Here is a 13,442-nt window from a genome sequence, read left to right as displayed (position 1 = left end):
TCTCTGTTTTATTTTCTCACAGCATTTTCTATGTTGCTGCACCTCCTAGACTTGAGTTTACTTCATGTTCTGCTCTCTGTGACACATCCCCTCGGAGGCAGGGAATTCTACCTTCTGCCCACAGCAAAGAGCCCAGTACCGAGCACTCAAATGTGCTCAGAACATCCTGACGCAAGAATGGATACTCAGAATTTGAGAAGTATTTTGGGTGTCCTTTGGCAACCTGAAAAACAAGATTATTTGGAAGACTACCACCCTAAAGATCCAACAGTCAGGGATTTACCTGCTACCACATCCTTGCTCTGCCACATTTCAGGTTAAAGTTAAATTATCTTTTTGTGGCACACTCTGGAATGCACTTGTCATTCGCTATGCTGTCCCCACACGATAATGTATTCCTAAACATCAGGATGCCAGCCTCCAAGCTGACTTATACAACATGATGCAGCAATACAGGGTTTCCTCCTCATGATCCCTGGCTGCATGTGTGAACGTCTGTGAGCCATAAGCCAGGTGTCTAATTCTAGCGCTTTTCTGATGAGCTGCATAAAGTGGAGCAAGTGCCTTCATTCTTCAGCGTTTCTTGTCTATCGAAAATGAAGTTTGGGTCACGTGGTGTCTGACATTCTCTCTGGCAAGACCATTACAGCCATTCAAAGGGCAATAAAACATTTTAGCAGAATCAGAAATTACCTCATTAACCCTTGTTTTCTTGGAACTCACTAGGTTATTTTAGAAGTTCGGAAGTCTGGAAAAGGACTGTGGAGAACAGACCACAGACAAGCTCTTGGGTCCACTGTGCCTCATCTAACTTCCATGGAGTTCTCAAAGACGTGAAGCCAGTGGTTCTGTGGATAATCTAATCATGACTAATTAGTAACCTTGATTAGCCTCTGAACTCCCCTTGAACCACAGAATACACATTTTACCATTAAGTTTCTGTGGAGATTCAAATCCAGAGTTGTGTGGCTGATGGTGGGTCAGGCTTCTTTGTGATGTATGTCTCCATCATCTTTTCCTTCCAAGTGATTTGACTCTGAACCTTCCTGGTTCCTGGGTCTCTAAACTCATACAGAGTGTTTGTTTGGCTGGGTACTGATGAGCAGGGGTAGGCCAAGACCCCCAATAGACTGAATTCTCCTCCACTATACAGTGGTTTAGACCTGGCTCGAAATGGAGCAAACAAACCCATCAACCCATCAACCTGTTCTTTTCCCACTCTGCTAACACCTCTTTACAGAAGAAGAGAGAGTTGGCTGAAATTCCTATAAAATTGATTTTTTTTAAAAAGACTTGTGATGTAAACTGTAAGACCTGAAGAGTTTTGCATTCGAGTTCTTCCCAAATCTTGCGAAATGTTTTTCTCAGAATGTATTACAAGAAGAGGAGACTTGGAAGCATGTTTACTGGTACACAGAACTTCTACCTCTGAGGGACGGGCGTGACACTTTAATGCATGAATGCAATGTGCCTTGATAAAATTAAGGCCATCAACATTCCCAGCACCTCAAATATTAACAATTCATAGATGTTGCAAACTTCTATACCTTTTTTTTTTTCTGTTTCTTTAAAATACGTCATAGGTTATGGTAACCAAATTACCATCCTCCTGTGTTGTGTGAAATGGATTCCTGTCCTCTGATCATGGTGTGGCATCCGGTATATGACTTCTCTTGACTCCGCCCCTACCATCCTTGCCTGCCTCTAGTAGCTACTATTCCACTCTGTTCTTCTGAGATGGACATTTAGGTTTCCGAAAATAAGTGCAAATGTGGTATCTTTGTGGGCACATGCCTTATTCCATTAAACTTAATGACTTTGAGTTCCATTCATATCATTGCAAATGACGGTATTCATTCTTTGTTTTGGTTAAGTAATATTCCATTGTGTATATACCACCACATCTCCATAAACTGCTGATATATTGATGGGCACTTTAGCTGACTCCATATGTTGGCTCTTGTGAGCCGTACTACAATAAACATGGGAGTGTATGTATCTCTTTGACATGTGGTTTAATTTCTTTTGAATAGATAAACAATAACAGGACTGATAGAGCATAGGTAGCACAAACCACAAAGGTAAAAACATACAAATGGAATTATGCCAGACTAAGATGATTTTATCCAGCATAAGAAACAATCAGAGAGTTAGAAGGTAACCTACAGGACTAGAGAATCTCTTTGTAAACTGTGAATCCAACAATGGGTTCAAATACAGACAATATGAAAAGCTCAAAACATTAATTAATATTATCCAATAAGACTGAATAAAGATCCAAGTAGCCATAAACCAGGAGACATTCAAATATTCAACGTGCCTCACCCCAGGGAATTCCAAGGCAAAAGGATCGTGAGACATCACCTGAGCCCAGTCAAGGTGACTGCTACCCAAAAGTCCACACAAAAGTGCTGAGGCAGGTGTAGAGAAAATGAAGCCTTAATACAGAGATGGTGGCAATGGAGATCAGTGCAGACAAGGCAGACAGCTATTGCCTTAGAACGGAAAATAGAGCTACCAAGGGGGAGAAAAGTAGCTGAGAACCCCAACAATGACCAGCTACAGTTAGATTATGTCTGCAAATACTCTGAACACCCCCCCTCCAAAATTCTATAAGCCCAGCATCCAGAGAGGAACAACACACTTTATATAGTAATATTGATGGATGAAAAGCCAGTAGAGGGGGGAGAGGACTCAGCTCCCATGGAGACAAAAGTGTCCTTAGTACATAATAATTTCCTAGAATCCCAGGCTTTTAAAATTCACCCATCTGCAACCTAATTATCGTCTTGCCTGGGCCTCTCATATGACAGGCAAGCACTCCAGCACTGAGATGCAGTCCCAGCCTTCTTTGTACTGTTTTACTTTGCAGCAGGGTCCCAGTGATTTGCCTAGGCTAGTCTTGAACTCTTTCTATAGACCAAGCAGGCCTTGAACTTGAAATTCTCCTTCCTTAGCTCCCCCTCCAATTAGCTGGGATAGCAGACCTGGGCCATTTGTCTTCGCTTTATTTAATAATTTAAAATAAAACATCACTCCCATGGGTTACCCTTGGAAGGTTCCAGGAAATTAATGGTGAAGGTAATCCAGGCAGCTGCCCCGGAGAGAGCTTGTGACAGGAGAGGCAAATGGCATCCAGTGGAAACATGTGCCAAGCAGATGGGTTCCGTTTCTCTCCCAGGCCTTCCCTGGTGTCTTTCTTCCTCAGCACCCTGTTTCCATCTGCACTTCAGGCTTACATCAGACAAGATGCAGGGAGAAGAAGCTGTTAAGAACTGCTGTAGGCATTGTCTCTACAATGCACCTGCACAGACTAGCAAGAACCACTGGTCTCAGAGTTGTCTTCACTGTAGCTGACAGGAGCAGCTCTCTTCCCGACTGGCTCCCGACACACCTTGAGTTTGCCTCCTCACAAAGCATCCTGGGCTCTGATGCTCCATGGTACAAAGTGCTACTTTCTGGGTCTGGATGATTTGTACCTAACTTGATGTGCTCTGGGTTCAGCATGTTAACCAGACACGAGAGAGGATGGAGGGGTATAAATGTGGGGAGGCTAGCCAACAGGCATAAAGACACAATTGAATAGGGGTGATGACGTCTGGTACTCTTCTGTGTTCTAGGATCCTCAGAATTAATAGTAGCATACTATCCACCCCAAAATAACTAGAAGAGAACTTTCTTGCTAATAAAATATATACCAATTAATTTTACTATGATTAGTATATGCATCTTATAAAATTCTGGTCATATAAAATATGGTGAGTCCCGATTAATAACTCCATAGACAGCGTGTTTTAGTAAATATTTCATAAGTATATAAAATCATGAGTGTTCTACAATAATGTGTGGTGTGTTTTAAGAAGCCTATTAATATTGGCTCAGACTACTGTAACAAACAACACATACTGGATGTTTTAACAATAGGCATCTATACCTCACAGCTCTGGAGGGAGGTGATAAACTCATGGTTTGTGTAGATACATCTAGGATCTTGAATGGCCTCACATAGAGAGGGCTGCAGCTTCGTGGTCCCTCTGTGGTCTCCCCTAATCCTTATCACCCCTCAGGGGTTCTAATCCTTGCATACCAGGGATCCAAATACTAATCTGATACTAATTTAATTCAACACTAATTTGGAAAGGACATATAAACATTAATTCTCAACAGTTAAAAATGGCTATTTAGTCTGTTAAAAGAAGTCTGCTTAGCCACCTTACCATGATGGTGAGATTGCTATCATTTCCCTTTCAGTTTTCTTAGCAGGTTGGGTAGCTGCCTTGGGAGTGTTCCTTCCCATCACAGGCCTGTATTTCACCGTCCATGTTACTTTTAAATGGTCTCAGTCATCAGTTTCCCAAGTATTTCCTTTGTCCTTCGAGGGCTACCTACTTGTTTTCTTGCTCTGAGCATGTGCCTTTGACCCGTGAACTCTGCCTTAAAGCTCCAGGATCTTCTGAGTGCTCAGTGTCCTCCTTTCTCCCACTCTACTCTTGCGCCTTCAAGAACTCTTCCCTCAGCAGCGTGAGGTCCTCTTCTGAGTCTGCTCTCAGCATTCATTTAGGGACATTCCATGTCTAAGGTTTTCATTCAGTGTTTTTTTTTTTTTTTAATCATTTCTATGTCTGTTAAATTTTTATCATCTGGCCTCACATAGCATCTACCATTTAGACACAAGACACAGGGAACACGCCCAGTCATGCCCACTCATGTCCACAGTCTCACAATGCCCATGCCTGCCCTGCGTCTGTGTAATTCTCACCATTATTTGTCTGTTTGCCCTTCTGCAGATTTTCTTCTTAATTTTTCTTTCTTGCTTTGTGTTCTGCTGGAATGTCACACTGAGCCTGAGGTCATTACTTCACCTGGAAAAGAGCTACCTTTCCTTCCACTGTTAGTTTTGGATTTGACTCTATCCCACTGGCAGAGCTTCAAGGATTTGTTGGGACACTGAGCAGTGAATCAAGGACAGTGTGGCACCTGAGAGCACAAACCAGAAGCATTTACTACTGTACATGGCTTCTGCTCACCATCTTACTAGGACCTCTACCTGAGAGAGTAAGTTATTTATAGTTACTATGACTTTGTAAATAAAATAGAAATATTAAAGTTTCATTGAATTATTTATTTTTTAGTGTGTGTGTGTGTGTGTGTGTGTGTAATGATGTGTGTTGGGGGAATAAATCAGAGAATAAGTTATAGGAGTCAGTTCTTTCCACCATGTGGCTCCTGAGGACTTTTATATCCTGAGCTGGCCCGATAGCCCTCATAATATATAATTATTAAAAGACAAAAACAAGATATAGTGACATATGCCTGCAATCCCAACACCCAGGAGGCAAAAGCGGGAGGATTTCTGCAACTTCAAGGCAAGTCCTGGTCTCCACAAGAAGTCCCAGACCCAGCCACAACTATATAGTGAGCCCTGTATCAACCCTGTCTCCCCAACATTAGATTGGAAAGTTGCTAAAATAACATTCTATATTAGTCAGGAAAAATAAACCAAAAAGTTATCTTCAAAAATAGCAACAAAAGAAATGTTAACCATGTTCTTTACAATAACCCTAACTCTAACAGTATTCTCAACCTTCTTGACGCTGCGACCCCTGAATATACCTCCTCATGGTGTGGGCACCCCAACCATGAAATTATTTTCATTGCTATTTTATACTGTAATGTTGCTACTGTTATGAATTGTAATATAAATATCTGTATTTTCTGATTGTCTTAGGTGACCCCTGTGGAAGGTCATTCAATCCCCAAGGGGCTCATGACCCACAGGTTGAGAATTGTTGCTCTAGAGGCATAAAAGCATCAATTTGGAAACTTTAACTTTTCTACTTTTTAATTGTGTGTGTGTACATGTGCACCTGCATGTTTTTATGTGTGAGTATGAGCACATGAAGCTGGAGGGGTCGGATTCCTTAGCAAAATAATTACAGTTAGTTGTGAGTGGACAAATTTGGGTTCTGGGAACCCAGTTCTGGTGCTCTGCCAAGGCTGTGCACACACACTCTTAACCCCTGAGCCGTCTCTCTAAACTCACATGCAATAATTCGATAAATAAAAATGATTAAATTGTCAATTGAAAGACTCAAGTACACAAAGTTATATCTGTCTCAGTGATTAGAAGCCTAGGTGAATATTCCTATTTCTAGCCACACTTATTTAGATATTTAACTTCGCCTTAATTTAAATGCTATGGCTCATTTTTGTGGCAAAACTGCCCTGTTAAATTCCCCTTAATAGAGAAGAGGTCTGTTTTGGCTCACGGTTTGAGGGTACCTTTACCTCATCCTCACTTCTACCTTGCTCGAGACAGGGCTTATTTTCTTTCATTGTTCTCTGCTATGTATGGCAGGCTACAAGCCCACAGCCTTCTAAGGATTCTCTTGTCTCCATCCTCCATCTTCCCAAGGAATGCTGGGATTGTATACAGTGGCAATATGAACCTAGCTTTAAGATGGAGTCTGGAGATATGAACTCAAGTCTTCATGATTGAAGGGAAATTAGTTTGACCCTCTGAACTCTTTCCCCAGCCTTGAGTGAACATATTTTAAATAAGTCAATAAAACTCCTACTCCAAACATGAGTTGATTCAATTGAATTAACCCCAAGAGAACTTTGTGCACTAAAGCCATGATACCAGCAGGAAAAGATGAGCCCAGAGTTAGAGAGAAGTTCTCAATACTTGGGAATAATATATTGCCACTCCTGGAAGCATAAAGAAACTACAAGTGTGTAAGTAACAGACAACCCAGAAGAGAGATATGGATCAGATATCCATGGGACAGCTGGAGAAAGAGAGATGCCCAGAGATTGATGGTGCCCCTGTTGTACCTTTGCCCCAACCTGCATGAGTCTATCTATCCAGTTCTACCCATGACTGGGATGCAGACGCTTAGTTTGGAGCTGTCATAGGCCAGGCTTAGGTTAGGGGTGTGAAGGGCTTGAGGGGTTGGGTGGGCAATGGAGAAACTGGAAGGCAAAGCTGGCACTACTGAAATCTGTCTGTGTCCTGGTGAGTGACACAGAATGGACTCCCCAGAGGGCACATTCTTGGCAAATAGGTCATCCACGATAGAAAAATGACCTCCAGAAATGAGGCAAGCATGGTGGTACATGCCAGAAATCCTAACACACAGGAGACTGAGGTTGAAGGATTCTAAGTTTGAGGCCACTCTGAACTACATATCAAGATTCAGTTTCAAAAAAAGGGAGAGAAGAGAAGAGAAGAGGAGAGGGAAAGGGAGAAGGAGGGGGGGGAGAGAGACAGAGACAGAGACAGAGAGAGAGAGAGAATCTTGTGATACTGTACTACTCTCTGAATTGAGTGGGGATGGAAGAGTTAGGAGCTTTCAAGTTAAGTGCAGGGAAGGATGGAGCAGAGATTGGACCTATCAGATAGACTGTACCTGGCGAATCAGAGAAGACTCAGGGCTATGCTTCATGAGAAGGGCCTGCAGGGTGAGTGGATACTCATAACTCAGCGATCAACTTTCCAGCAGCAGTCACAGCTACATCATTGAAGATGAATTTTAATAGTCTATTTCATTTAAAGAAGTAGATCCAAAACACCATATCAACATTCAAGCTACATAAGTCTATCAGTATGATAATCATGTTTCATTCCTATATGAAGTCTTTACAATCCATCATGCTCTCTCTCTTATAACACACAGCAACTTTTAAAATCAGAAATAAGGAATAAGGCTATCTGTATTTTAATCTCATACTTTGGAAAGGTGAGTCACAGCGCCAAGATGGTCTAAACATATCTATAAACCTTCCAAAAACTGAACAGAGCTCTCCTTTTATGTTTAAATTAGTTAAGTACGAACAATGCTGCTATGAACATAGTTGAGCATATACTTTTGTTGTATGATAGGGCATCTCTTGGGTATATTTCCAAGAGTGGTATTTCTGGGTCCAGGGGTAGGTTGATCCCGAGTTTCCTGAGAAACCGCCACACTACTTTCCAAAGTGGTTGCACAAGTTTGCATTCCCACCAGCAATGGATGAGTGTACCCCTTTCTCCACAACCTCTCCAGCAAAGGCTATCATTGGTGTTTTTGATTTTAGCCATTCTGACAGGTGTAAGATGATATCTTAAAGTTGTCTTGATTTGCATTTCCCTGATCGCTAAGGAAGTTGAGCATGACCTTAAGTGTCTTTTGGCCATTTGAACTTCTTCTGTTGAGAATTCTCTGTTCAGCTCAGTGCCCCATTTTATAATTGGGTTGATTAGTTTTTTACAGTCTAGTTTCTTGAGTTCTTTATATATTTTGGAGATCAGACCTTTGTCAGTTGCGAGGTTGGTGAAGATCTTCTCCCAGTCAGTGGGTTGCCTTTTTGTCTTAGTGACAGTGTCCTTTGCTTTACAGAAGCTTCTCAGTCTCAGGAGGTCCCATTTATTCAATGTTGCCCTTAATGTCTGTGCTGCTGGGGTTATTTTGGAGCACCGGACTGAAATCCCAAGGTCCAAATCAGGAGCAGAAGAAGAGAGAGCACGAGCAAGGAACTCAGGACCACGAGGGGTGCACCCACATACTGAGACAATGGGGATGATCTATCGGGAACTCACCAGGGCCAGCTGGACTGGGTCTGAATAAGCATGGGATAAAACCGGACTCGCTGAACATAGCGGACAATGAGGACTGCTGAGAAGTCAAGAACAATGGCACTGGGTTTTGATCCTACTGCACGTACTGGCTTTGTGGGAGCCTAGGCAGTTTGGATGCTCACCTTACTAGACCTGGAAGGAGGTGGGGGGTCCTTGGACTTCCCACAGGGCAGGGAACCCTGACTGCTCTTCGGGCTGATAAGGGAGGGGGACTTGTTTGGGGGAGGGGGAGGGAAATTGGAGGCAGTGGCGGGGAGGAGGCAGAAATCTTTAATAAATAAATAAAAAAATTTGTTAAGTACGACTGAATATTCAAGTCCCCCAGGGTACAAACGTTGTAATATCCACACGTGACTAACGACAACTACATGAGACAGTTCAGGCTCTCAAAAGCTGACCACACTCCCAGTATTTACTGGTAAGTAACAGTGTGAGACTTGAGCCCGACTCTTACAGCAGACAGTCTTTGTTCTGTGCCCCTGACAGCTTTACCTTAGGTACCCAGCCCTTGGTAAATTCAGAACCGCATTCACTGTGCACAGTGCCCATATGTCCCAAGCTGTCTGGGACAGACCAATAGCAAATATTCCGTCCCATTTTCAGAACATGCTTCAGACCATATGTCTTCATTTATGTTCATGTCTTTACATGAAAATAGGGCTGATGCTAAAGAGCCACTCCTGAACCTTGGGGCCTTCCTCTCCAGCCTGGATCCCAGAGGCAGGTGCTCTCCCCCGCAAGGGAAGCATCAAGGATGAACCAGCCATTAGGCTGACCAGGCACCATGCCAGTGCTGGTTAGGAACAATGGGTGTACTGCTCACAGGGGAGGCAGACCAGAGCAGCTCTGCACTGTCTCCACTCTGAAAGGGTGTGTGCGTGCATGCAAGTGTGCATGCATGTGTGTGTGTGTGCTTGTGCATCTTAGTGTGTGCATGCAAGTGTGTATATGTGTGTATATGTATGTGCATGCAAGTGTATGAATGTGTGTGCAAGCGTGTATGTGTACATAAGCATGTTTGTGCATGTTAGTCATGCTACCAACTCTAATTTTGCTCAGTTTACAGTGAAGTGGAGACTCACCTTGTCATTAAATAGATTGATCTTCACATGCCCTATAAAACAGTAGGGTATCATCATCATCATCATCATTAATCTCCTGTTTTTAGGGTTGGTTCACAGAAACTTCATGCACAATGCCTGGTTTGTCTTGTCTTCCTTAATGCTTTTTTCATAAGAAAGGAAGTAACCTTTGAAAAAACTACAAAGGATGGCCTAGCAATATATCGCACACGCCTTGTCATACATGTCTCTTTGAGCTCTGAAGGTCAAAATTTAATAGAAAGAGATAGTTATGCCACACACCAAGGATCCCAACATCCCACTGGGGCACACTGACCACTCAGAAAATGCACATTCACATATAGAGGCACAGAATCACCATTAGGCTATCACTCAAGTATTTCAAAACAAGATTTACAATCTAGTTCAAATGAGGTGTTATAATTTGATAAATTTATATCTCTATGTATTGAACAGTTTCTTATTAAAGGAAAGTTGAAAATCTGATAGATATAATCTAATTATAATATCTAATTACAGAATGAAATAAATCACTAAAACCAGTTTAATGAGTCTTAAACGCTAATTAATAGTCAAGCTAAAAGCTGGGGTTTTGACATCCTATGCATGCGGAGAGAGCTCAGAGCACGGGAGCACACAGGATGTTTTGTCTCGGTGAATGCTGCGAGCTCAGACCTTCTGCATTGTTCGGAGTGCAGAGACTGCAGCTTTCTTAATGATGGTCGTCCAGACTCATCACTGAAGTGTTAGTAATGCAGAGCGGGTGATGAGTCTTAAAGAGACATGCTCTCTAATTAACCTGGTCGAGATGTGGAAGGCAGGGGTGACTTTAATCGGTTGTGCGGTATCAAAACTGCCCTGACTTGCATTAGAAGGTAAGATATACAGGTTTACCTGCCGGAACAGCGATGTGGTAACAGTGCTGTTAGCCAAATCAGTGAGCACATGAACAGTGAGCACTGGGTGACTTTGCTGCAGCAATGGTCCAGGATGCCTGGTATGAACTCAGCCTCTCCATTCGACACCCATCATTGTATGGCTCCTGTCTCCCTGCCTTGCCCTCCTCTTCTCACAGCAGAGGGGAGGGTGTTGTACCTTGGTGAGGACTAGAGGAGCTGACGCACATTGAGCCCCGAGAGAAGCCAGGTGCTGGCTAAGCGCTTCCCAGTTTCTGTCCTGACACTTGGGGTCTGGTCTGGGTTCTGTGTCACGGAGGTCCGGTTGGCAGTCTTGTTGCTCTCTGGCAGTATACGTTAGTGAACTGGCACGCAGCGTGGCTGCATGGGAATAGCAGGAAGATGGGCAGATACCTGACCACACACTGGTGCTTAATTGGACTTGGGCTGGAAGAAGCCAAGGTGCCTTTCTCCCTCAGCAGAGCCACATCTGGACTTGGTCCAGTGCTGCTTTTTCAGACAGCCAACACTGTCAAAGGCATCATTATGGTGACACGGATCTGTCAGGAAGAAGCTGTGAGTGCCTCTCTGGCTTGTCAAGAACTCCAGAGAGGGGCCTTCTTTCAAACTTGCTCAAATTAGATTTAGGGCAGCCCTGGCAGCAGCTGTGAAACCATTCTGATCTAGCATTTGCACACTCTTTGCACAGGGAACGCCGCTGCACCTTGGCCCCTGATTCTAGTTAACCTGGTGCAGCTGATACAGACAGTTCAAGATGCTGTGGACTGGCCCAAAGGCCTGCCCACTTTTCCAGGCAGTTTGTCTACAGAGGGTGAGCTAAATGATCAGTTATATGAGAATCTCCAGGAACCTGATAATGGGAATTTTCCATCAGGAACCATGCATTCATTACAGAACTACCCATGATAAATCTAATAATGGATAGACAAGACGGCAGCAAGAAAAGCTGATCCCTCTTCTGAATGGCCTTAGACTCAAAATGTCACACTGCTGAGGCCTGTCCTTTGCTTTAAAATAGAACCTATAGCTTTCCGGCAGTGACGACCTCCCTACGAGAACATGCCTCTCGCAAAGGATCTCCTTCATCCCTCTCCAGAGGAGGAAAAGAGGAAACACAAGAAAAAGCACCTGGTGCAGAGCCCCAATTCCTACTTTATGGATGTGAAGTGCCCAGGATGCTATAAAATCACCACGGTCTTTAGCCATGCACAGACGGTAGTCCTGTGTGTCGGCTGCTCCACTGTCCTCTGTCAGCCTACAGGCGGGAAAGCAAGACTGACAGAAGGATGCTCCTTCAGGAGGAAGCAGCATTGAAAAGCACCAGATTCGAGATGAGTGGGAACCATCCCAATAAACACATTTTGGATAAAAAAAAAAATAATAATAAAATAAAATAAAATAGAACCTATATTTAAACATACACATGCGCATATACATACATACACATACACACACCTTAAATAGATGAAGGATGATTTGAAAAGGGGGTGTGTCCTAGTGTACTGGGGAACCAGGAGGCAAGAGAAGGTAATGGAAGACGAATATGCTCAAAATACAAGATGTACCTTAAAATGCCACCATGGAACTCAACCCATTGTACAATAAACATGTATGAATAAAATATCTTTACTAATATGTTAGGACTGGGGAGATGACTCAGTGGTTAAAAATGCTTGCCACTCAAGCTTGAGGACTTGAGTTTGAATCCCCAGAAACAATGAAAGAACTTGACCTGTACCGAAAGCCTCATTAATCCTAACATTCCTGTGTGAAGAGGGGACGTGGAAGCAATAGAATCCCCAGAAGCTCATGGGCCAGGTAGCCTAGTGTATACAACCAAAACAAACAAAAGACTTTTCCCTGTTCAAGGGTCAACTCCTAAGGTTGTCCTCCGACTTTCACATGTGTGACTTGTCGAATGTGTTTGCCCACAAAACACTAATACATGTGCACACAGCACACACCTAAAATGGACGGCCTAGGACTCAAGAGAACCTTGAAATTTCCAATCTCCCACTGCCGTCACCTTTCTTAGTGAGGAACATCTAAGTCAGCTTGGTGGGACACACATGTAATTGCAGCACTCGGGAGGTGGAGGCTGGAGGAGCAGGCAAAGGCCATCCTCAGCTACATAACAAGCTCAAGCCAGGTTGAGCTGTATGAGGCACTAATGCAACAAAACAAAAATAAATTAGGAGTCAAGAAACTTAAAAAGGAAATGAGGATCCCATGATACCCTGCCTTTTTTATGCTCTGCCACAGAATCTGCCTTCCCGAGATCTGCCAAGAACCTTCTGTAACTGGTGCAAGATCTGAGTCTCAGGGCCATTTCTGGTGTCAGAGGGCAATGAATTAGATCAGGGACACAGCGTTGCAAATAGAAATATAATCAGCTTATTAAGAAACAGAAAGGCACTCCCAAGAGTGGGGATGGGCCAGAGAGCTGAAGAAAAAATCCTGCAGAACTTAATGCCACAATGTGTGGGACCCTTTCCTGGGTATTTTCATACATTTGTACGCCTTGCCTTCTCTGGTGAACATTCTATTCCTTACATTAAGTGCAGGAGAAGAAGGGTTTTATCTTTCTCTGCAAACTGCCCTGAGTGTGATCTGTTAGCTGGGAAAGGGCCATGTGGGGGACGGCTTGCCCTCTCTGAGGCTTCTCTCATTTGTTAATCTTGATATACAGCCTCCAGTCTCTCTTCACCTGCCACAATTCCCCCAAGAGTGTTGTTTCTGGATCACGTGCTTCTCAGAACAATCCTCCAGGCTCTCTCCTCCATGCCATTCCCCTGCTAACTAGCCCCTTCCTCAGGAGGTCTC

The 13,442-nt window shown here is 43.4% G+C and overlaps 1 protein-coding gene across 1 annotated transcript; it reads left to right on the top strand.

Annotated features, from left to right (window-relative positions):
* Nucleotides 1-11,662: 11,662 nt before the first annotated feature.
* On the top strand, nucleotides 11,663-11,953 carry LOC130882021 (40S ribosomal protein S27-like). Its single transcript, XM_057781904.1, has one exon. It carries the CDS (start codon nucleotides 11,679-11,681, stop codon nucleotides 11,931-11,933), a length of 255 nt encoding a protein of 84 aa, XP_057637887.1. The 5' UTR covers nucleotides 11,663-11,678; the 3' UTR covers nucleotides 11,934-11,953.
* Nucleotides 11,954-13,442: the final 1,489 nt, after the last annotated feature.

Source organism: Chionomys nivalis, chromosome 1, assembly GCF_950005125.1.
Source record: "Chionomys nivalis chromosome 1, mChiNiv1.1, whole genome shotgun sequence".
In the NCBI taxonomy this organism is placed as follows: domain Eukaryota; kingdom Metazoa; phylum Chordata; class Mammalia; order Rodentia; family Cricetidae; genus Chionomys; species Chionomys nivalis.
This window is presented reverse-complemented; position numbering and strand designations above follow the sequence as displayed.

Bases quoted from the DNA above. Each gene is read 5' to 3' on its own strand.
- LOC130882021 (XM_057781904.1), top strand. From the start codon at position 11,679: ATGCCTCTCGCAAAGGATCTCCTTCATCCCTCTCCAGAGGAGGAAAAG.